Source organism: Lepidochelys kempii, chromosome 17 (genome assembly GCF_965140285.1).
Source record: "Lepidochelys kempii isolate rLepKem1 chromosome 17, rLepKem1.hap1, whole genome shotgun sequence".
NCBI lineage: Eukaryota > Metazoa > Chordata > Testudines > Cheloniidae > Lepidochelys > Lepidochelys kempii.
Genome location: NC_136396.1, coordinates 18,275,701 through 18,297,675, shown reverse-complemented (window position 1 = coordinate 18,297,675; position 21,975 = coordinate 18,275,701). Strand labels below are relative to the sequence as shown.

The following is a 21,975-nucleotide window of genomic DNA, read 5'->3' as shown; positions in this document are numbered from 1 at the left end:
CCACCTGGTGGCTGGGCTCAGGGAGTGCACATCTTACATATCGTCATAACTGACGCTCGATCCAGGACTCTCTGTCCCCTGGCAGCATGTCTAGTAGATAAGTCAATACAGGTCCTCTCTCTGTGTGGTTTCAGTCCTGTGTTAGCCTTTTCTTAGCGGGAAGTTACTATTTGTAGTCTGTTCTGGTCAGGTTCTTACACCATGCCTGTCGCTTTGGTATGGTATCTTATGATGGAGATAGCTTCGTGGTGGGCATAGTATAAGTGGAACAATTGCTTCTTTGAAAGGAAGAGAGGCTATTGCTAGTACATAATATTTCCTTACCTGTGGCAAACTTCTTCACTTCCTCTCCTGCCAGTGAGTCAAAGACCCGGACTTCGCTGACATAGCCCTGCTCGCACAGCAGCTCCACAATGTGCTCCCCAATGAAACCACATCCTCCCGTCACCAGGTATATCAGTGCCTCACCCATCCTGGAGAGAGGAGCAGGTGCAGTAGAGAGGTGCTCCCAGGAGCCTCTCAAACGCTGACTGGGCTCTCCCTCTTGGCAAATTCATTTAGAGAACAAAGTCTAAGGTTTAATCGTTATCTAGAGTTGAACTGAACATGAACCTGAAAGTTGTGTGTCGATGAAAATTTGAACCACAGCACAGAGTCCCTGAACCCCCCCAGATGCTGCAGTACTATGTCCAGTCGAGCCCTGGGCCACAGGGCTCAGCCTGTCCCTCTCATGGGGATACCCCAAGATGTGCTCCTGTGCTGTCTCCCCGCTCTCTGTTGGAATGAGACAGGTTTTCTGCATGCAGAAAGGTCTTAAATTCCAAACACTTGCACAGGCTTTTCCCTTCGAGGCAGATCTGCCCTGTGGGCCTGATTCTGAGTCACTCTGGAGTAGATCCACAAAGGGAATTCAACATGTAACTGCTACGTTAGTCACCTAAAACCAACATTTAGATCCCTAACCCCCCAAGCCCCTCAGCTGCCACCTAACCCTGTAGGTGCCTACCTTTCTGCTGGTAAAGTCTCCATGGTGCCTGCATTTCTGTCACACTGGACATGTTTGAAGTCCCTGTGGGATCCTTAAACTAGGCATTCCCTTGCTTATCTGGCCTGCTCAGAGATCACCTACTGGATCAGGCCTAGCACAAAATGGTGGTGGTGGTGGTGTCAGTGGACCCCTTTATCACTTTCAGCTCAGCAGTTGGAGCACTCACCCAGGATGCAGGAGACCCAGGTTCAAATTTCCCCTCTACCTGATGGTAGATTCTGAGCATTGCAATGCCTGAGTCCCTCTTGTGAATATCACCCTTAGTCTTTCCCTTCCCCATCTGTAACATGGGGATAATAGCACTGTGCTGCCTCACAGGCCTGTCGCAAGGATTAATAGTCTAAACGTATGTCTACGCTGCAATAAAACACCCAGCGAGGCAGGAGGGTCTCAGAGCCCAGACTCCAGATCAAGCTCAAATGTCTACGCTGCAATACTCTAGTCCCACAAGCCCGAGTCAGCCGAGCCAGGCCAGCTGTGAATGTTCATTGCAGTGAGGAGACACTGTAGTAGCTGGTGCCACCAGGGTAAGCAAGACAGCCACACAAGTGCTGCAGGGGCAAGGGTGGTTACATCAGGCAGCCTTGATCATGTCCCTATCAGTGTTGCAAGGAAGAATGTGATGAGGTGGAGGCCTTGAGTTTGGGTTCATTGACATTTTCTTTTGTTTACGTGATGTGCTCAGCCTTAGCTGGAGGACGGGGCTCTCGATAGCTGCAATGTAACCATGCCTGCATGAGTCTGGGAAACCTGCCAACTGCTGTTTTGAATGTGGGTGAATGGTCTGGAGAGAGGGATGACCAGCCTCCAGGATTGTCCTGGAGTCTCCAGGAATTAAAGATTGTCGTGATGAATCCTCCAGGAATACGGCCAACCAAAATTGGCAGTCCTGGCTGGAGAACAAGATGTAAATGCTGCCAGCCCCATTCACACCAGCATAAATGAGTAACAACACCACTGCAATCAATGACCCGGAACCTTTGCTCTAGCCAAAGACCACGGAGCGCAGAGCAAAAGGGAGAGAGCCAATGGAGAGTTTTACATTCTCCAAACCCCAGTGTCAGCTGGGCACAAGGTCTCCAACAGGCTGATACAGCAGCCAGGAAGCAGTGGGGTTTGTGTGGCCTCCCTTGGCCACAGCCTGTATTTCATCAGCAGGGAGGGCAAGAGGTGTAGGAAGAGCTGTGTCACCTGAACACCACTGGAGGATTCCGCTACACCAGGGTGCCTCTTGCGGCTGGCTGTGCGGGGTGAGGGCTGCTTTGTATACCTAGTGCAGTACAGGATTTGGGCCAGTCAGGTTTACGCATGTGTGAATTGGGTGCTGTCTGTGTGAATGACTTGGCAGGAGAAGTACACGAGAGAGCAGAGCTGCAAATGGAGAGAGGCGGGGCGGGGAAGGACGATTTTTCTCTTTGCAATAGCCGCGATAGTGGGCGTAATCTGCTCCCTTCCAGAGACAGAACATTTGCTCTCCAACTTTATTTGTATAAGCCCCAGGGATGTTGTATCTGACCAGGATGATTTAGCATCATCCGGGAGGGGGGGCGGGGGTTAACTCCACCCGAGGCAATGAAATCACTCCAACCTGCCTTCAGTTACCAAGGGCCTCCATGAACACCACACTGTGATTCTGCTACTAAAGGTGACACGTGGAATCTGTAAATTTGTCATCTTGATCTCAGTCAGGAAACTAAGAACTGGGCTGAGTCCCTCATTCATGTCCCTGTTACAAGGAGACAGAGGTTCTTACAACCTTGTACGATACTACGAAAGGCAGTGAAAGAAAGTGAAAGTGGCAAGAAAGAGAGATTTAAGCCTTTGGGAAGAGAATCTGCCTGAATCAGCCAAAGACCTCGAAATACAGGCTACGACATGCCATGTTCACTTACAGTATGTTTATTTCTCAGTGCATTACATGAAAGGTCTTCGGTATTTGTGGGTTCTTGAATATTGTTCCCACTCTGCTCTGTTTAAAAAAACAAAAACAAAAAAAAATGCTGAATACAAAACATTCCCTATACAGTAACAAACCCTATCGCCAATAAAGAGAAATAGATACCATGAACAATAATATGGCAATATGAAAACAGAGAAGTAACCATGCAAGATCTGGAGCTAACAGGTTGGGGTTTTTCTATTTTTTCCTTTAGTGAAGTCTGATGACAAACGTTGGAGCCTGTCAGAAATGAGTTCATTTGTTGTTGTTCTGTTAAAAATTACCCACAATCACAAGATACAGTATGTGACTTCACTATAAAAGATCAAATGATTGTAGAACTTATTACAATTAGAAAAACTAGGCCCCCTTGCACACACACAACACACGGCTATAAATAAAAAAGTACTGTGTAAAATAACGTGAAAAAAGTTCATGTTTTCTTCTATGATTGGGAATGTGTTTCATGGACATTTATAGCACCTTTGATTCGCTTGATTTCAGAATAAGTAGTTTAACCCCTCCTTCCCCCCACCCCAGTGCTGGAGCAGAATGCAATGTAATCTTGAATAATACAGAGGTCATAATTGTGGACTAGAAGGGATTTCCAATTAGTCACTTGAGAACCTACCTTCATGTAATCCCAGAATTAGTTTGTCTGTCTGCCTTCCTGAAGTCATAGGTGTAGTTGATGGGTTTCTACTTTAACAACGTTTATTCTATAGATTGGATCTGGGATTTTGGTTCAGTGCCAAAGTTTGTGAGCCAGATCTAGTGTAAATAGTCATAGTTTCACTGACATCACTGGGCCTGTCCCAGTTTACACTAACTGAAGATCTGGATTTGAACATGTGGCCTATTCTTGCTCCCATTAAAGTCAATGGCAAGAGCTCTGTGGACATCAGTGGAAGCAGGATATGACCCTTATCTCTAGCTTATTCCTGTTTTCCTGCATTGCTGTCAAGTCTTTAGAATAAATGTGTATTGGATACTCTGGAGTGAAGCATTCTCTATTTCCCAGGAGGGTACCAGAGCACTAGTGAAAGTTGGGGTGCATAAATGATAACGTATTATACTGTGCAATATGCAGCCATGGCTTCTGGGTAGCACAAGGCAGGGAACATTTTTTTTTCTACTACCAGAACCAATCCAAGTTGAAAAGTATGGGAGGTCAGAGAAGTACTTTAAAAATCCCAAAGAAATCTTAACAAAGGCAAAAGAACACACTATGGTAGTGCACAGTATGTATGTAAGATAAAGCACTAACATTTCAATTAAAGTATATTTCTAAATTAGCACGCAAATGAAATATGACCACCCCCTAAATTACACAGAGATGGTAAAATGCATATGCCCAGGCTAAAATGAATCTTAGTATCCTGCCTAAGAGGGAAAATGTGGTTGGAGTGGTTTATTTTAGTCACAAATATCATTCATGTCAACATATGAGGTTATGGTCACCTTTATAACTTTTTTTTTTTTAACTAAGACTGCACCACACTGTGGTCTAATTGACTTATTAGTGAGGAATTAAACCCTAGTCCAGTGACAATGTCCACACTATATGGTCCTATCGTTACCCAGATTAAAGATACAGTACCACATTAATAGATAGATGTAGCTAAGCAAAACAAGGAGTCTTGGGAGCAAAGAATTACACAGGTCTTCATAGAAATCTGTGAAAGTTGGTAATTAAAATGGTGTTGCAATCTGAACCTAAACCTGCCTTCTGACAATCTATCTGCGAGGATTAATTGCAAACCATTTCAATTAACTTTTTCATTTTACCACTACGTTGTTCTAAATAATTTAATTAAAACCCAGTTCACTAGTCAAATGCGAATCAACTAAAGAGATTACTCATCAAGCTAATGCAATTGTTTTTTAATTCCCAAATACTAAGTTGTGGGAACAAAAACTGTCCCCTTTAACTCATTTGGGGGACTCCAAAATCTCAGGGAACTACTAATTGGACCCACACTGCCTAACTTCTCTCCCCCTTCCCAAATTACATCCATGGGATCATCAAAACGGAATATTGGTATTTCCCTTTTTAAATATCAGGTAGGAGGGTTGTTTGGCTTTGCCACTGGGTCCTGCTATGGGAAAACTCTTCCCTACTGATCAGATGAAATGCAGCTCACACCAGCATAAATCTTTTGATCAAACGGTGATTTCTCATTATGTCTTAAGAAACAATTTCCTGAACACTCACTAGACCTGAGAGTAATTAGTTAGCACTCTGCCTGGTAAGCGGTACAGGATAGGACCCCAGATTATCTATCAACAGAAGTAACCAGGCACCTCTTGTAAATTTCTAACCAGTGGCTGACTTATCAAAGCCTGTTGTAGTCAACGAGTTTTTCCTAAAAGGAAACAGACCAGTCCAAGAACAAAACTAGTGCAAATATGGCATGGCTGTGTTATAAAACAGCTGCCCCTCAACAAGACTTCGTGGTCTAAATTCCCTTTATACAACTCCATTCCACCTCAGTTAGTGAATGGAAGAAAATGGTCACAGGGCTTTTGATGTTTGTCTACCAGATGTCTTGGTAGAGTTGTGCTCTTTGCATTTGTTTGTATTTAGACTGAGAGATGGCTGCCAACTATTTCTAAAAGATACTGATCTCATTCAGAATTGTGTATATACACATAGTCACTGGATGTAGCCGTGGGCTTGCAACTAACATCTCCTCTGAAGGCCTTATTTTATTGTCCTAGAAGTCACACCAGGGTGTGACCATTTCTCTCATCAATGCCTTACTGATATTGACAAACCCTTTTATTTGCTCCAGGCTGGGTTATTGCTCCCTGTTTACCTGTATCACATCAAAGCTACAACTAACCCAGAATGCAATGTACACAGCTGCACAGGAGCCAAACATCTGCTTTTTATGGTTGCATCTCCTAAAGTGTTGCACTGAGTTTAAAGTTCTTTGAAGTCTCTGATGGCTTATGGGGATTAGCATCTGATCGTATTTTGCTTTGCCTCCACATTTTGGGCTGATTTGACTTGCCCAATCACTACCTTAAATGGATCCAAGCAAGGATCTAACTATACCCCTTGACTATGGAATGTAGCCCTAACTGTTGTTCACAATTTCCTAGTCAGTACCAAAATTCAAAAGTATGTTAAGGAAATAAATTTACTGCAGCTTTTGGTCCTTCAGTGGCTGTTCATATTGTTTAACTGTACAGCACGGGGAGATTTCTCTGGGAAGACCACATTATCAGCTCAAGATGTTGCTTTTTGTTATGTCATCAGCTTCCCCCGTCACCTATTCTTTGCAAAATGGTGGTAGTTTAAGGATGTAAATCCATTCACTTGGGGTGAGTTTTAAACTATTTGTGGCTGGTGATACAATGCTGTCTAGAGGCCTGATATGGATGTTTTGATATAGTTATCAGTATCGCTGTAGACAGAGAGTATGTGTGCACATGTACATACATAAATCTCTCACACCAGAGCCTGAACCCCTTATTCTAGGCACAGACTACATCCACTGGCAGTGCAAGATTCCAGTTTTCAGCATTCCACCTGCCTCCATGCTGACCTAGGAGGACCACCTTTAGCAGTAAGAGGGTACTTCTGTCTCCACGGGCCATTCAGGCCTTGGTCTCTCTGTTGAGGTTGCCAACAAAGGTGCTAATGAATTTCAATGGTGGCTTTTTGATGTAGATACATTTTGCACTAGGAATGAGCCTGAGTGATGCTGTGAATTTACTTAAGCCACCAAATAACAGACACAACAACATGTGTTCACTAGTGCCTTGGAGAGGATTTGAACCAGTGACTGAACAGTGAAAACAATGAGGAGTCCTTGTAGCACCTTAGAGCCTAACAAATTTATTTGGGCATAAGCTTTCGTGGGCTAGAACCCACAGTGAAAGATTCTGTAACCTATTATCAGTTGCCTTGGTCATTCACTCCTGCTATTAAAAAAAGTAATTTAATTGTCTACATGAGTAACATTAACTTGTCCAATTTGTTTGTGAAATTTCTGTTCAGCCTCTTAACAGTGGAAGTCTGTTTCCCCAATAACAGGAGCTATTGCAAAATGATGTTATCTTGTAGCAAAATGTTCGAAGACAAACCACTGGCAAGAGTCTAATCCTTCTACTGTGTTTTGCCAACACACCACCTCCAGATTCAAACTAGTAGGAGATGATGGATACTTTTAAAAATACCCACAATATAAAGAAAACTATATATCAATAGTTCCGGCTTACAATCTAAAGCTGGGTAAATACTGCAAAACATTTTCAGTGCAGATTTGTTCCGAATAAGAAATGAATTTTTCCTGGCTGTGTTTATACTTATTTTGTGTTCATTTTATGCAAACTTTATACAATTTTATCTTGCTTCCTATGAATGTTTGCAACAAGAATGTTGATCTTGAATATGCACAAAAAGCAAATTTTACATTCTGTAATTATTTATACCAGAAACCTTGATAGTAAGCTGTTCATGCAATCAGGGAACAGAAGGAATACCACAAGGTCTATATGACACCATTCACACAATCAATCAACACAGCTCAAATCCCTGATTTAAAATTTCAATCAGAAAGCCCAAGAGTAAATGAAATTTGCCAAATACAAATTTGTTGTGAATAGCCAACACCTCTGAGACAAATCATGATCTGTTGAAAGATACTCCACAGAGAGAGATGAAATTTGTCAAATAAGTGATTAGTTCTTAATTTTTCAATCTACTCTTTAAAAAGAAACATTTCCATGGCTTTAGTGGAGTACTGAAAGGGGTATCTTCAACTGGAAATTATAGTGTGAACACAAAAAACATGTTTAAAAATAACCAGATGCCATCAAAATAGTATAATGTTGCTCAGGGCTTTTGCTTTGAGCTAAGGTAGAACTGAATGATGTCTGAGCAAACTGTGCAGTCTTTTAAACAAATAATTTTTGAGGGGGAGGATCAAACCCCTTGAAGAGGGCCATTTCCAGGGATAGCTTTTAAGAATACCTGCCATTTGGTGTATTCTGAAGTGGGGCGGGGGGGAAGAGAACTGTAGCTCAAATATTTTTATGAAGAGCAATTCAAGACATTCCCTGCAGTAATGGTTTAGCAGCGTCTAGGCAAGGAAACCCTACTGCTAACCCTGCAGCCTCCTACCCACTTCCTTCTGCACACTGTGATTAAGCACTAGGATACTGTATCTTTAATCAGCGAATGGGCTTTAGAATGCACAAATGCTCCTGTTTCATTCAGTTGCTTTTCCTTTTGGCTTCGCTGTCCTCCAGCAGCGAAGAGAGGAACTGATAGGGCTGGTGCCGCTGCTCACGACCACCGCGTTTGATCTTGATGCTCGTTCGTAGGGAGGAGCCTAGGATCACTTCCTGCCCTGAGCCCGGCTCCATGGAAGATAAAGAATCTGAAAGGAGATAAAGCCAAGGGAGAGCTTACTCTCCTATTATGGAGGAAACAAAGTCCCTGCCCTTCTTACACTTCTCTCCTTCCCTTCAATGTCCCCTCTCCCTTCGCTTTTCTTTCCATTTAGCTGGTGCACTCCTATCTAATGCCTCACTTCCCAAAACAAAAAAAGGAACTAATGTGATCTTTGCCACTATCCCATTGCTCACTCTGCTTGTGTATCATACCCTGTCCCCTGTTTCATTGTAGATTGTAAGCTCTTTGGGGAAGGGACTGCCTACTACTCTGTTTGTACAGCACCTAGCACAGTGGGGTTTGTTCTCAGCTGATCCTTCGGCAGCTCCATAATCAACACGATTAACATAACAGCAATACCTTGTGGTCCTTAGTTGTCAGCAGTTATAGAAGTGCCAAGGGTCATTTAAACACTCATTGAGCAAAGATGAAGACTCAACACTTCTGAGGAGTTACTAAGTATCATTCTACACATGTTAGAGATGGGGAAACCAAGGCACAGAGCAGTGATGTGACTTACCGCAGCTCACACAGCTAATTAGCTACTGCTGGCAATAAATCCCAGCACCTTAGACATCAGGCCATGCTTCCTCTTATGGTGAGGAGCCTTTCTACAATGATCCTGCCCCATAACGCTAATTGTACATTTGGTCTATGGCCAAAGTCCTTTTCAAGTGCTTAGACACAGAAACCCGTAATGCTGACTCTCCAATGTTAATGCCCCTGTTTCTTTTCCTTTTGCCCTCAGTAATGGACACTTGTTTGTTTCCCTGCCAAGAGCCCAGCCTTCCTACCCAGACCTCCAGCTCACATCAAGCAGTATTTCTAATTCAAGCGAGTACCCCAGTGCATAGGGATTGGTGCTGCGCTAGCTGGAAATAAGCATTGCCAAAACTGGGCTTTTCTTGGGTCCTGCTGTTCTGTTCTGTAGGGCTGGTCAATACGCTCCAATTATCTCAAGCTTCCAGCCTGTTGCGTGGGGAAAAGTTTGTGTTGGTATGTTTTGCTTTGTTGCTTGGGTGGTGGTTCTGGTTTCCAAAACCACGTGGATTCTGGCACTTTGTCTGACAATGATAGCATGTAATTGGCATTTCGGCTTGGGTCTCCTGCACTGATGTCAATGGCAAAAATCTCAGTGCCCACAGCGGGAGCAGGGTCGGATCCTTAGCGCCAGCTGATTAAAATTGTGGGTGGCCTCACAGCTTGGGGGGCTGTCTCCGCTCAATAAAAATCAATTTCACTACAATAGAACCACTGCATGCAAACAGCTCTTTCTTTGCACTCTGTGGGTGTACTAGTTTAATGAAAGACACTGGATTTGACCCTAAGCAGCTTCCAGCATTCAACCTTCTCTTTGGCCTTAAAGAGTGGACAAGAAGGGTCTGTAATACCAATTATTTATAAAAATAGGTTAGTTAGTTGGGGAAATTTAAGATGAATTAACTCCCTTTGTCACTGTATCACAAAGCTTTGTATTGCAGCATGAATGGCAAATAACCAGATCTGGCTTCCAGTCCATTTTTAGGTGCAATTTACGTTATTGGTCTTAATCTCTACAGCCTACATTACTCTAGGTCCTACAAACCTTAACTGTCTCCCAGCAGTTGAGATTAATGGAGGTGCTCGAGCTAATTAATCTAAATGTCTGGGAGCAGGGCCTCCTCTGTGAGTGGCACTCAACTCTAGACCTTGCTTTCCCCTCTCTGATCGGACAGGCTGCATGCCAGAGCCTATTTGTGGAGGCCTTTCCCATTGAGTTGTCTTGGGGGAGGCAGGGGGTGTCAGCCTTTAAATGACGCAGGGTCGATTTTGTGATGTATTTATGTTTTTAAATTGTACATAAATATAGAGATTGAGGCAAAGTTTGGAAATTAAATATAAATACAAGTCCTATATTGGTAAATCACCCCTTAACCAACACTATTACACTGCTATAAAATCTGTGTGTAGTAGACCAAGCCAAAAAGTGAATCAGTTCACTCAACTCACTGTGCCCAGTTTTCCATTGCCCTGCACCTTCAAGTCATTTACACCAAGGCCAAGTGGGTGTTAAAATCCTGCCTTTCCCCTTTATGCTAGTATAAATGGATACACAAGGTAAAGGGCACTGGAGAATCACACCCAATGCAAAGTGCTTGGAGCTTTAGACTGCCTGAGTATTCTTCGAAAGGAAACTGGCCGTACAAAGCATGCTAGATTTTGCTAGTGCAGGCCTATGCAAGTCAGGAGTTGACGCTATCACTGGTAATGCTGAGGTTGTCAAGTGCTCATTCATGTTCTAGCCGTGCTGTAAATATTTTGCAAATTCCTTCTCTCACTGAACTATCAAGTACAGTTCCCAGGGTGCTGAACAGCTGGGAGGGCGGGTAACTATTCCTGCTGTCAGATTGTCTTAGAACATCTTTATGTCCTCAACTTTAAGGCAGTTGTGTATCAAATTAATTTAAATCTTATTATGTTGAGAGAACAACAGGCCTATATAAAGCCCTACGTTTTCTGGCTACCTTCTTGACTTTGTATGGCCCCAGGAAGAGCATGAACAGCTATACAGTGGATTTCCTCCTGCATAATCTCTTGCTTGTCCCTGGTGCTTGAACACTGTGTTCCTCCTCCCCCGTTTCTTAGTTATTTGTATTATGGTTGCACCTAGAGGCTCTAATTACAGGGCCGTGATTGTGCTATTCAAACACAGGGTGAAAAACAGTCCCTGCCCAGAAGAGTTTACAATCTAAGACAAGATGCACAAAGTGTGAGGAACAAGTCAGGAGGATTGGGGGTGGGGAGGACAAAGCAAATTAATACATTCACGGGTTAAATTGCCAAAAGTGCCTAAGTCCTATTTTTGAATGTGACAGGGATTTAGCAGCCTGAGTTTCATTGATTTTTCAATAAGACACATGCTCTAAGTACCTAAGTCACTTTGGGTACATTTGAAAATTTCACAGAAGCCATATAACTATCAGAAGTCCCCAGGGGCTGTTATCTGTTGCCAGTTTCACAAAGATGTCCCCATGGGAGTGGATCTTGCAGAGAGATTTGAAAGAGGGCAAAGCAGTCCTTGCTTTATGGATGAGGCGAGGACAAGGGTGCCAGCAGCAGTAAATGGTGTTTGGCCAAGAAGCATGCATGTTGGTGCCAAAAGCCCCAATCAACGTCTCAAAGGCACAGAGAGAACATAATTGTGAACAGATCCAAAACATTTTCCCCTTGCTCCGACTATTTCTGAAGGAAAAAAATTATGCAGAGCAAGCTATGCATCTGTCAATGCATTGGAGTTCCTGCCCCAAACCACGTGATTTCTCTTTGTTGCATCAGCAGCAGAGAAAACTCGGATGTGTGAGAAGCAGAAAACCCCCTTCCCTCTGATGAAAGGCCTGTGGCAGTGGTGGGGAGGGAAATGGCTCCAACTGAATCACTCAAAATATTGAGTCCTTCACTAAGAGTCTCATGTTTCCAAAAATCAGTGTTCTCTGAATTTTAATCAGGGGAGCTGCCTGGATTATGGACTTGCGGGCTAGCTGGCTTGCACTCCCTTTCAGAGTGAGGCCTGGCCCCTTCTAGGGTCCGTCAGACATGACGAATACTAAAAAGGCCAGATCCTCAGCTGATGTAAGTGAACACAGCTCCACTGAAGTCAGGGGACTGTGGTGATTGATAGTAGCTGAGTATCCGGACCAAAGACTCTGCAATGAGAACATTTTTGTAGCGGTTACGTGATGCAGAACACAACATGGCTTGGTCTGCTGCTGAGCTGGCTCTGTACTACGGATTATAATACCAATGTGTCGGTGGGGCGTATTGTGCACTAGGGTGAAGACCGAGAAACTCCATTGAAGCCCAAGCTGCAGGTGCTCAAAGTGTAAAACTCAGCCACTTTGAACACCTCATTATGGATTTAGGATCCTAACTTTAGGCACCTACTTTTAAAATCCTGAGCTAACCAGCTACTGAGCTGAACTACACTGAGCCCTAGAAGCCAGCCGCTCATTGAGAGAGCAGGTGAAAAGAAAAGTCATATTCTAGGAGTCTAGAACTAGCCAATTCTAGAGCTGTTAGATAGTGTGGGAACAGAGTGACATCTAACTTCTCTAGAAAAACAAAGTTTAGTCACAGGCTGAGACACACTCACCATGAATTCCTATCATATGCTCTAGAATTAACACCCTCTCAGCTAAAATCTTCAGGGCTTCTCGAAGTTGTTGAACTCCTTCTCCCTGCAAGAAGGAAAAAACAAAATAAATAATGTACCTATGCTGCAGACATATACAGAGGTTTCAAGTTTATAATGCAATCCTCCAAGACTACAGTGCTAATGTAGCCCCTGAAACTGCTAATGATTTCACAAAACAAAACCAGGTTGCAAATCTGTGGAGAACAGGGAGAAGTCTCAAAAACAGCCAAAGGAAAGCAATGAGGCAAAAAGCCTCAATTATAAACCCAAATTCTGGCGTCTCTAAAATACTGAAGAGGTTTAGAGCCAGATCCAAAATTTTCAGCTGGCTCCTGTTTCGATAATGGGCCAAACCAACAGCCATGCAAATCTGAACATTGTCAAACTGTGAGGCTTGGATTCAAACTATGTGGCTTGTGCCCATTTCCACAGTCCACTGCACTATTTACTTTACAATTCAAATATTCCTTGCTAAGCAGATCTGACATTTGTTCTGGCCTGGCTTTCCCTGCCCTGACATTGTACCACCAAACTGAAAAATGTCGCAAGAACCCCTTTCCTTGCCATTTTGTGAAATTATCTGAGTAGTAGCGTGGGTTTGGGGAAGAGAGTTGTCTCTTTCTTGGTTGGGTCCCAAATATCTTACTCTTGATTATTTAATGGTAAAGTAAGGGATCAGCAGGCAAGCAGGAGCATGCTGTTGAAAAAACAAAATCAGACCTTGTCAGGGGGCCATATTCTACTAGATGTGGGATGAGATAGGTAGAAAGGATGGTCTAGTTGATAAGGCACTGGACAATGACAAAAGATTCCCAGCTCAGCCACTGCCTTCCTTGTCACCTTGGGCAAGTCTCTGAATCTGCCCTGGGCCAGAGTTCCCCATCTGTAAAATGGGGATAATAGCGCTGCCCAATCTCACAGGGGTGCTGTAAGGATATATATCCATTGATAATTGTATGGCAATCAGACACTGATCAAGCCAAAAACATTTGGATCCAGATTTTGACGATGCCAGTGCCCATGGATATTTGAATCAGAGGTTAATGCCACCTCCATCGTCTGCTCTTTTATCTTTGCAATCCCCGCACTCCTCCATTTACATTACTGGGAGTCCTGCACACAGAACGAGGACAGTGTTTTCTCCCCTTGGGACCATACCATCTTTTCACCAATAGAAAATCCAGGTAGCAGTAAAAAAGTGTTTTCTTACATCAGCCCCTTTATCTCCTTCTTCACCCTTCTTGCCTGGTTCACCCTAAGATGAGACAAACACATTTCCATGTAAATTAGGAGATTTGCCACCAAAATCATTCAAATCCCCTCCCTCAATAAAGCCCCATCAGCAGAAAGCAAATTGAAATCACAATGCATGTCATCTGTTCTTTCAGACAGGGCCAAATTCAGCTCTGACATAAGTTGTAACAGCTCCTCCCCTGCCCCTGGCAAAGCCAGCAGAAGTGTCTACCTATTTACATTACACCACAGCTGAACTTGGCCCACAGTGACCTGAGCTATATGATGTTTGCATTGCAATGAACCATTGTCCGATTGCTGCGGCCAGGGACCTTGACCAAAACCACGTGTGTACTGTGAGGCTTTCCCCGTAAGCAACGCTTTACGTTAAAACCAGTATGGAGTTAACTATAACCACCCCCAAACATGCACACTTTGCCTCTATGTTTATTTTTCCAGAAAAATTCATATCCACTACACAAGAGGTCCCATTAATTAGCCACATCACCCACAACCTCTCTACAAGAGCTCATTAACTAGGGATCTTTCTTCAGTAAAAATGTATTGTGACAGTTTGTCTGACATTCCTTCCCCTGCTGCCCACTCATCTAATCAGGAAGTGTCTGCATTTCCCAAGCAGCAGATGGCATACACAGAGTAAACCACAAGCTAAATAAAGAGCAATGGAAAGGTCCACAAACTGCTGAGTAAGGTGGCTGGGATGAGAACTTGGCTCCTCAGCAACACTAGGCATTGCAGAGACATTTCAAGCTGAGCAAGATGACAGAGTTGGGAAGAGACCCATGTCAGGCAAAACAAGAGCCCTCTTACCTTCCTCCCCTTCGCCCCCCCCCCCAACATTTCCACTCAAACGGAATTCAACTTTTTGTTGGATTCACTCACTTCTCCCTAATATTTTTCATTTTCATCAGAACTGCACATGTAAATGCTGACTTAGCTTGAGAGATGACGCTCCAGAGGATTCCCAGCCTGGCCAGAAGCTGGTAGTCCCAGATCTAGTGGGAGAAAGCCTGTTCTCAGGAGATTTCCAGCCCAGCCTCACAGAGAAAGGAGGTTTGGAGAGTTCAGGCTTGCTGGTGGAATTTCGATGGCTTAGCCACAGGGCAGATGGTCTGTCCAGGGTTCCAACGTGCGAGGCAGCTTTATAGTTCTGTCAACAGGAGGCCTGGTAGGAGGCAGCTCCTGTGGGGCTGTGCTGAATTAGCATGTCCTTCCTGCTTCATTGGCAACAACTCCTTCAGGATCATTGCTGCCCACTTGTGCCCCCTCCCCTGGCAATAGGAAGGTTTCATCCACCTTGCCACAGCGCCTCTCAACCCTCTTCATGCCAGCAGAATGTTAGCAGAAGCCAGCCTGGTAAGACTGTAAAGCACTTTGCAGCAGAGACAGAACAAAGAGACTGTTTGTACAGCACTTAACACAACAGAGTTGTGATCCGTGACTGGGTCCACTAGGCACTATCACAATACAGATAAGTATAGACGCGAGAGAAAATCTGGCCTCATTGGGGTAAAGCAGAGGTATGGTATGTCAGATCTATCTTCTGCACAAATCTTTTGCTACTAATTTCTCACTCCTGAGGGTAGAACTAGGGTTGGTTGGAGCACTCCTCTTCTTAACAGGCTCTCTTTGCTAGACTACTAGGCCCACTCCTAGACCCATCAAAGAGATGGAGAAGGCCTATGAGATCGTGCAGTCCCGCTCCTCAACCCCAGGGCAGGTACCAGGTATTTTCTACTGCTTTGTGCACTTGAATATAAAGTGTAGCACTGAAATGCAGTGTTTCATTTGCACAGATCTCTGAGATGCTGTCTCCTGACCTGGATGTTGTATTAGCATCCAGAAAGAACTTGTAATATCACTCATAGTCCAGCCAGGTGGTAGTTAAGGTGCTGGACATGACATACACACCCCGTGTGTGTGTGTGTGTGTGTGTCTGTCTCTCACGCACACATACAACACTTACAGGCAGTCCCTTATTGCCCCTCTCTCCAGACAGACCTGCTTGCCCCTGTTGGAAATAAAGCAAGTGTCATTTTTTTTCCATTTGATGAGAACAAAATGTAATTTAACCAATGGAATTAAAATGGCTTAACAAATAAAGGCATGAGACAGCATGGAAGTTCTTTTCCCTTAATGTTCTAGCTTTCAGCATTCAAGCAGGCAGCAAAATGGGCAATAGCTCTCAAACACTAGTTCTGAATCCTTGCAACATTTGGGGAAGTTTGGTTCAGGATCTCAGGATGAGCTTTGTAAAATGGATTTGCATCCTCTTGAACTTTAGAGAAGTCAACTACATTAAAGCGGGGAGAAATTTGGCCCTAGAGTTTTTCCCCCAAATACAACATTCTTCCATCTAGTATAATGGATAGGCTAAGACTGCTCAGCCTTCGCCATTGAACAAAAGACTCTGCAATATCTAATTATGATTTTCCCTTAAAACTTCATCACATACCCATCTAGTCTCCTTCTGCACACATGCTCACCCTCTTATCCACAACTAGAACGACAAAATTTCTCTACATAGATTTTTTTGATGAAAAATGGCTTTTTGAATTATACAATTTTTTTTCATAATTTTCATATTCTAAATTTTCTGGGGCGGTTTTGGGTGAAACGATTCAAAACAACAGTTTCAAACCTATTTGAAAAATATTTGCTTTGATTCAAATCAAATAGAATCAAAATGGCCATTTTTTGTTTTGTTTTGTTTCCTTTCCTCTACTGCCTTTTCCTCCCTTTGCCCTCTTTTTCCCCCCCTGGAAAAGAGGGGTGGACCCCTACCGTGAATTTTTGTAAAATTTAGATTGATTTCAAGTTGGCTCAAAATTATTTTTTCAAGAAAATCGGAAACATTTCAAACGAACTGAAAAACTCATTTCATTCTAAATATTCTGAAGAATATAATTTCCATTTTCTGACCTGCTATATCCACCCCTTCCACATCCCCCCCTTCTTTTTTTTTTGCTGCTTCGAACCTTCCAGCTGGATGTAGGATTTTGCATTTGCCAGAGAAGAAATGCTACCTTTTCATATATATATACATATAATTTTTTCCAACCTTTTCTTCACTGGTTTTATATGAAGAACCAATTTGGAACAAGATACTATATCAAAAACACTGCATTAGAGAGACCTGTGCAATGCTTGGTGACCACTGCTGGCAGAACTATATACTGATGAGAAGGAAAAAATATAATAAGGCCCAACTCTCCCCACCAAAAGAATATGAGTTGCTTAGATCCTGCATTGGGTGAATCAGGCCCATGCAAAAGTATAAGCAAGCAGCAATTCACTGAACTAAAGTGGCAGGAGGTACATCGTTGGAACAATTTACCAAAGGTCACTGTGGATTTTCCATTGTTGACCATTTTTAAATTGAAATTGGATGCTTCTAACAGTTCTGCTCTGGTCATTATGTTGGGGAAGTTGTACGGCCTGTGTTATAGAGGAGGTCGGACTAGATGATCACAATGGTCCCTCCTGGCCTTGGAATCTATGAATCAAGACTCTTGTTTATCCTCAAATATGGATAGTAAGATAGCCCCTTCCTGTTGTTCTGCTCTGGCCTTCATCAGCTTACATAGTCTCTGCACTTTGTCCTTGTGATGCCAACACTAATTCAAAGGTGCAGCATGCACTTCCCCCTACAGACTGATGATAAAAGCAGCGTGGGTGGCCAGGGATTTCATGACCATAAGCCAGCAGATATTATCTGTATAAAAAAGCCTGCACAATGTCTAGAATGATTTTTCATTGACTTGGAAAGAGCATTTATATGGGTGAACAAAAAGGTAAGACTATAAGAATGGCCATACTGGTTCAGACCAATGGTCCATCTAGCCCAGTGTCCTGTCTTCTGACTGGCCAGTGCCAGATGCTTCAGAGGGAATGAACAGAACAGGGTGATTTTGAGTGATCCAGCCCCATTCATACAGGCCCAGCTTCTAGTAGTTGGAGGTTTAGGAACACCTGGAGCATAGGATTGCATCCCTGACCATCTTGGCTAATAGGTATTGATAGCCCTATTCTCCATGAAGTTATCTAATTCTGTTTTGAACCCAATTGTACTTCTAGCCTTCACTACATCCCATGGCACCAAGTTGCACAGATTGACTGTGCATTATGTGAAGGAATAGTTCTTTTGTTTGTTTTAAACCTGCTACCTATTAATTTCATCGGGTAATCCCTAGCTCTTGTGCTGTGTGAAAGGATAAACACTTTCCTATTTACTTTCTCAATACCATGTCATACACACCATTCTATATAGAAATGTTATTTTCTTCTGCCAATGAAAACTTTAATTATTGCTTTGCCATTCATCTATAATAGAGCTGGCTGGAAAATGGAGTTCCCATTCCACAGGAAATTCCAAAACAAAACAAAAAGTAGACATTTCAAACTAATTATAGAATGAAAATTAAACAATTTCTATTTATCAAAACTAAACAGTTTTTTTCCTAATGTTGAAATGTTGTTATATTATATATAAATAGTCAAAATGAAATGAAACAAAAAGACATTTGATATTTTCAAAATAAAATGAGTATAAAAATCTTTTAGATGTTTTCCCATCGAACTTAATCAAAATAGACATCTTCATGTCAAATATTTCAGTTTCAACTCAGCTGTTCCAGTGAAAAAATTTCAGCCAGCTCTAATCTGTAATATTTAGCAATGGTGTAAACTACGGAATTAAGCCACCTATTAAAAAAAGGGGCTTTAATCAAATGTACGAAGAAAGCTCCGCATGTAACTACAAATAACAGTGGCCTTCACTGAAAACTGAAATAAACATCTAATAGAGATAAGCAGTATTTGGTAGAAAGGTACAAAAGACCACTACATTTATCAGCAACCTCTGTGTCTTATTTGCTTTCAGTGTGTGTATTGTACAATCTAGTTTGAATTGTTGTTGTTGCCCTGATGTAAAATCTGGAGCGATGCAGGTTAAGCCTGTCACTAGTTATGCTCATGGGCTTGGAGAGTCTCCAAGCTCATCTGAAACTAATCAAACTGCATTTGGCATTTGCCTTTCTAAGCCCCCACAGACACTGTTCTGCCCTTCAGACTGAAAAAGCAAACAGAAGGGGGAAGATGGGAGAGAAATTGGCAAATGCAGATGATTTGTTCACCTGATTTGCAGGTAGTGAGCTCCACCTCCACCTAAGTCTATATGCAGGTAATTCCTCTTTAAAGAAAGGCAATACATTTGGGCTGCAGCCACCTGACTCCTGCTCTGTGCACCTACTGGAAATTTAGCACTAAAACTTTTATGCAGCCGTCTTTCCTTTCCAAAACATGCTGCAAACGCCATCAATGGTAACTTTTTCATTCTGTTGCTCCACTTTGTGTCTCTCTCATCAATCCAATTCCCCCAATGCTAAGTTCTTAAAAGATTTCATTCTACAGACCCTCTTAGAAGGGTCTCCACAAGCCATCAGTGGTCCACAGGCCATAGTCTGGCACGGTAAGTGATGGGCAGTCCTGAAGAGTTTTGGAGGACTGGGATAGTGGAAGCAACCAAAAGTTCAAATATTGCTCTGAACCTCTTTAATCTGCCTGGACACTGGGCTGGTAACCTGGTGAGAAGAGGCCCTCGCATGAGGTTTTCAGGGGGGTTTTTTTTGGTATTTCCTAATCTTGGCCAGCTTGGAAACACTCAGCAAGCTCCTCTTGCTGTATTTTGGGCACTAACACGTCTAAGTCCTTGACAAAATAAGCAAGAATAGCGATAACATGACAAAATTTGAAGTAAAAGCAAACATTTTAAGAACATTATTTGACCCTGAAAAATGGCTGTTTCAGAATAGTTCTTATTCTCTCTAACATGCTTTGCCCTTCTTTTCCAGTTGCAACATAACTGAGCTAAACCCTCTAAAACGCTAGGTACTAAAGTGCTTATAGTAAAATCTGTTCCCATAGGCATTATGGATCCCCCTGGAACCCCGACCTGGGATATTCTATCTACTACCCAAGATCCATAAATCTGGAAATCCTGGGCGCCCCATCATCTCAGGCATTGGCACCCTGACAGCAGGATTGTCTGGCTATGTAGACTCCCTCCTCAGGCCCTACGCTACCAGCACTCCCAGCTACCTTCGAGACACCACTGACTTCCTGAGGAAACTTCAATCCATCGGTGATCTTCCTGATAACACCATCCTGGCTACTATGGATGTAGAAGCCCTCTACACCAACATTCCACACAAAGATGGACTACAAGCCGTCAAGAACACTATCCCCGATAATGTCACGGCTAACCTGGTGGCTGAACTTTGTGACTTTGTCCTTACCCATAACTATTTCACATTTGGGGACAATGTATACCTTCAGATCAGCGGCACTGCTATGGGTACCCGCATGGCCCCACAGTATGCCAACATTTTTATGGCTGATTTAGAACAACGCTTCCTCAGCTCTCGTCCCCTAAAGCCCCTACTCTACTTGCGCTATATTGATGACATCTTCATCATCTGGACCCATGGAAAAGAAGCCCTTGAGGAATTCCACCATGATTTCAACAATTTCCATCCCACCACCAACCTCAGCCTGGTCCAGTCCACACAAGAGATCCACTTCCTGGACACTACAGTGCTAATAAACAATGGCCACATAAACACCACCCTATACCGTAAACCTACTGACCGCTATTCCTACCTGCATGCCTCCAGCTTTCACCCTGACCACACCACACGATCCATCGTCTACAGCCAAGCTCTGCGATACAACCGCATTTGCTCCAACCCCTCAGACAGAGACAAACACCTACAAGATCTCTGTCAAGCTTTCTTACAACTACAATACCCACCTGCAGAAGTAAAGAAACAGATTGATAGAGCCAGAAGAGTTCCCAGAAGTTACCTACTACAGGACAGGCCTAACAAAGAAAATAACAGAACACCACTAGCCGTCACCTTCAGCCCCCAACTAAAACCCCTCCAACGCATTATTAAGGATCTACAACCTATCCTAAAGGATGACCCAACACTCTCACAAGTCTTGGGAGACAGGCCAGTCCTTGCCTACAGACAGCCCCGCAACCTGAAGCAAATACTCACCAACAACCACATACCACACAACAGAACCACTAACCCAGGAACTTATCCTTGCAACAAAGCCCGTTGCCAATTGTGCCCACATATCTATTCAGGGGACACCATCACAGGGCCTAATAACATCAGCCACACTATCAGAGGCTCGTTCACCTGCACATCCACCAATGTGATCTATGCCATCATGTGCCAGCAATGCCCCTCTGCCATGTACATTGGTCAAACTGGACAGTCTCTACGTAAAAGAATAAATGGACACAAATCAGATGTCAAGAATTATAACATTCATAAACCAGTCGGAGAACACTTCAATCTCTCTGGTCACGCAATCACAGACATGAAGGTCGCTATCTTAAAACAAAAAAACTTCAAATCCAGACTCCAGCGAGAAACTGCTGAATTGGAATTCATTTGCAAATTGGATACTATTAATTTAGGCTTAAATAGAGACTGGGAGTGGCTAAGTCATTATGCAAGGTAGCCTGTTTCCTCTTGTTTTTTCCTACCCCCCCCCCCCCCAGATGTTCTGGTTTAACTTGGATTTAAACCTGGAGAATGGTCAGTTTAGATGAGCTATTACCAGCAGGAGAGTGAGTTTGTGTGTGTATGGGGGTGGGGGGGATGTGAGAAAACCTTGATCTATGCAGGAAATAGCCCGACTTGATTATGTAAAGAGTTGTCACTTTGGATGGGCTAGCACCAGCAGGAGAGTGAATTTGTGTGGGGGGGTGGAGGGTGAGAAAACCTGGATTTGTGCTGGAAATGGCCCACCTGTTGATCACTTTAGATAAGCTATTACCAGCAGGACAGTGGGGTGGGAGGAGGTATTGTTTCATGATTCTGTGTGTATATAAAGTCTGCTGCAGTTTCCACGGTAAACATCTGATGAAGTGAGCTGTAGCTCACGAAAGCTCATGCTCAAATAAATTGGTTAGTCTCTAAGGTGCCACAAGTCCTCCTTTTCTTTTTATGGATCTAGTGTTCACTACTCTGAAACTTTCAGAGGTAACTTATACCCTGTGAAAACAAAATGTCCCCTGTGCCTGTGCAATGATCTCCCTTCGAGATTCTTGCATAATATTCCAAACTTATGTTCACCTA

At 43.2% G+C, this 21,975-nt stretch overlaps 1 protein-coding gene across 3 annotated transcripts in view; it reads right to left on the bottom strand.

Annotated features, from left to right (window-relative positions):
• Positions 1–2,931: 2,931 nt before the first annotated feature.
• Positions 2,932–21,975, bottom strand: part of COL26A1 (collagen type XXVI alpha 1 chain) — a 221,080-nt gene continuing 202,036 nt past the window's right edge. For 2 of the 3 annotated variants that reach the window (XM_073315529.2, XM_073315530.2), the window contains exons 11-14: positions 15,786–15,830; positions 13,776–13,820; positions 12,524–12,608; positions 2,932–8,380 (exon numbers count right to left, since the gene is read on the bottom strand). In XM_073315529.2, the coding sequence (XP_073171630.1) occupies positions 8,214–8,380; positions 12,524–12,608; positions 13,776–13,820; positions 15,786–15,830 (342 nt within the window). In that variant the 3' untranslated portion in view covers positions 2,932–8,213. The remainder of the gene's footprint in view (positions 8,381–12,523; positions 12,609–13,775; positions 13,821–15,785; positions 15,831–21,975) is intronic. The other variant, XM_073315531.2, reaches the window with a different exon arrangement.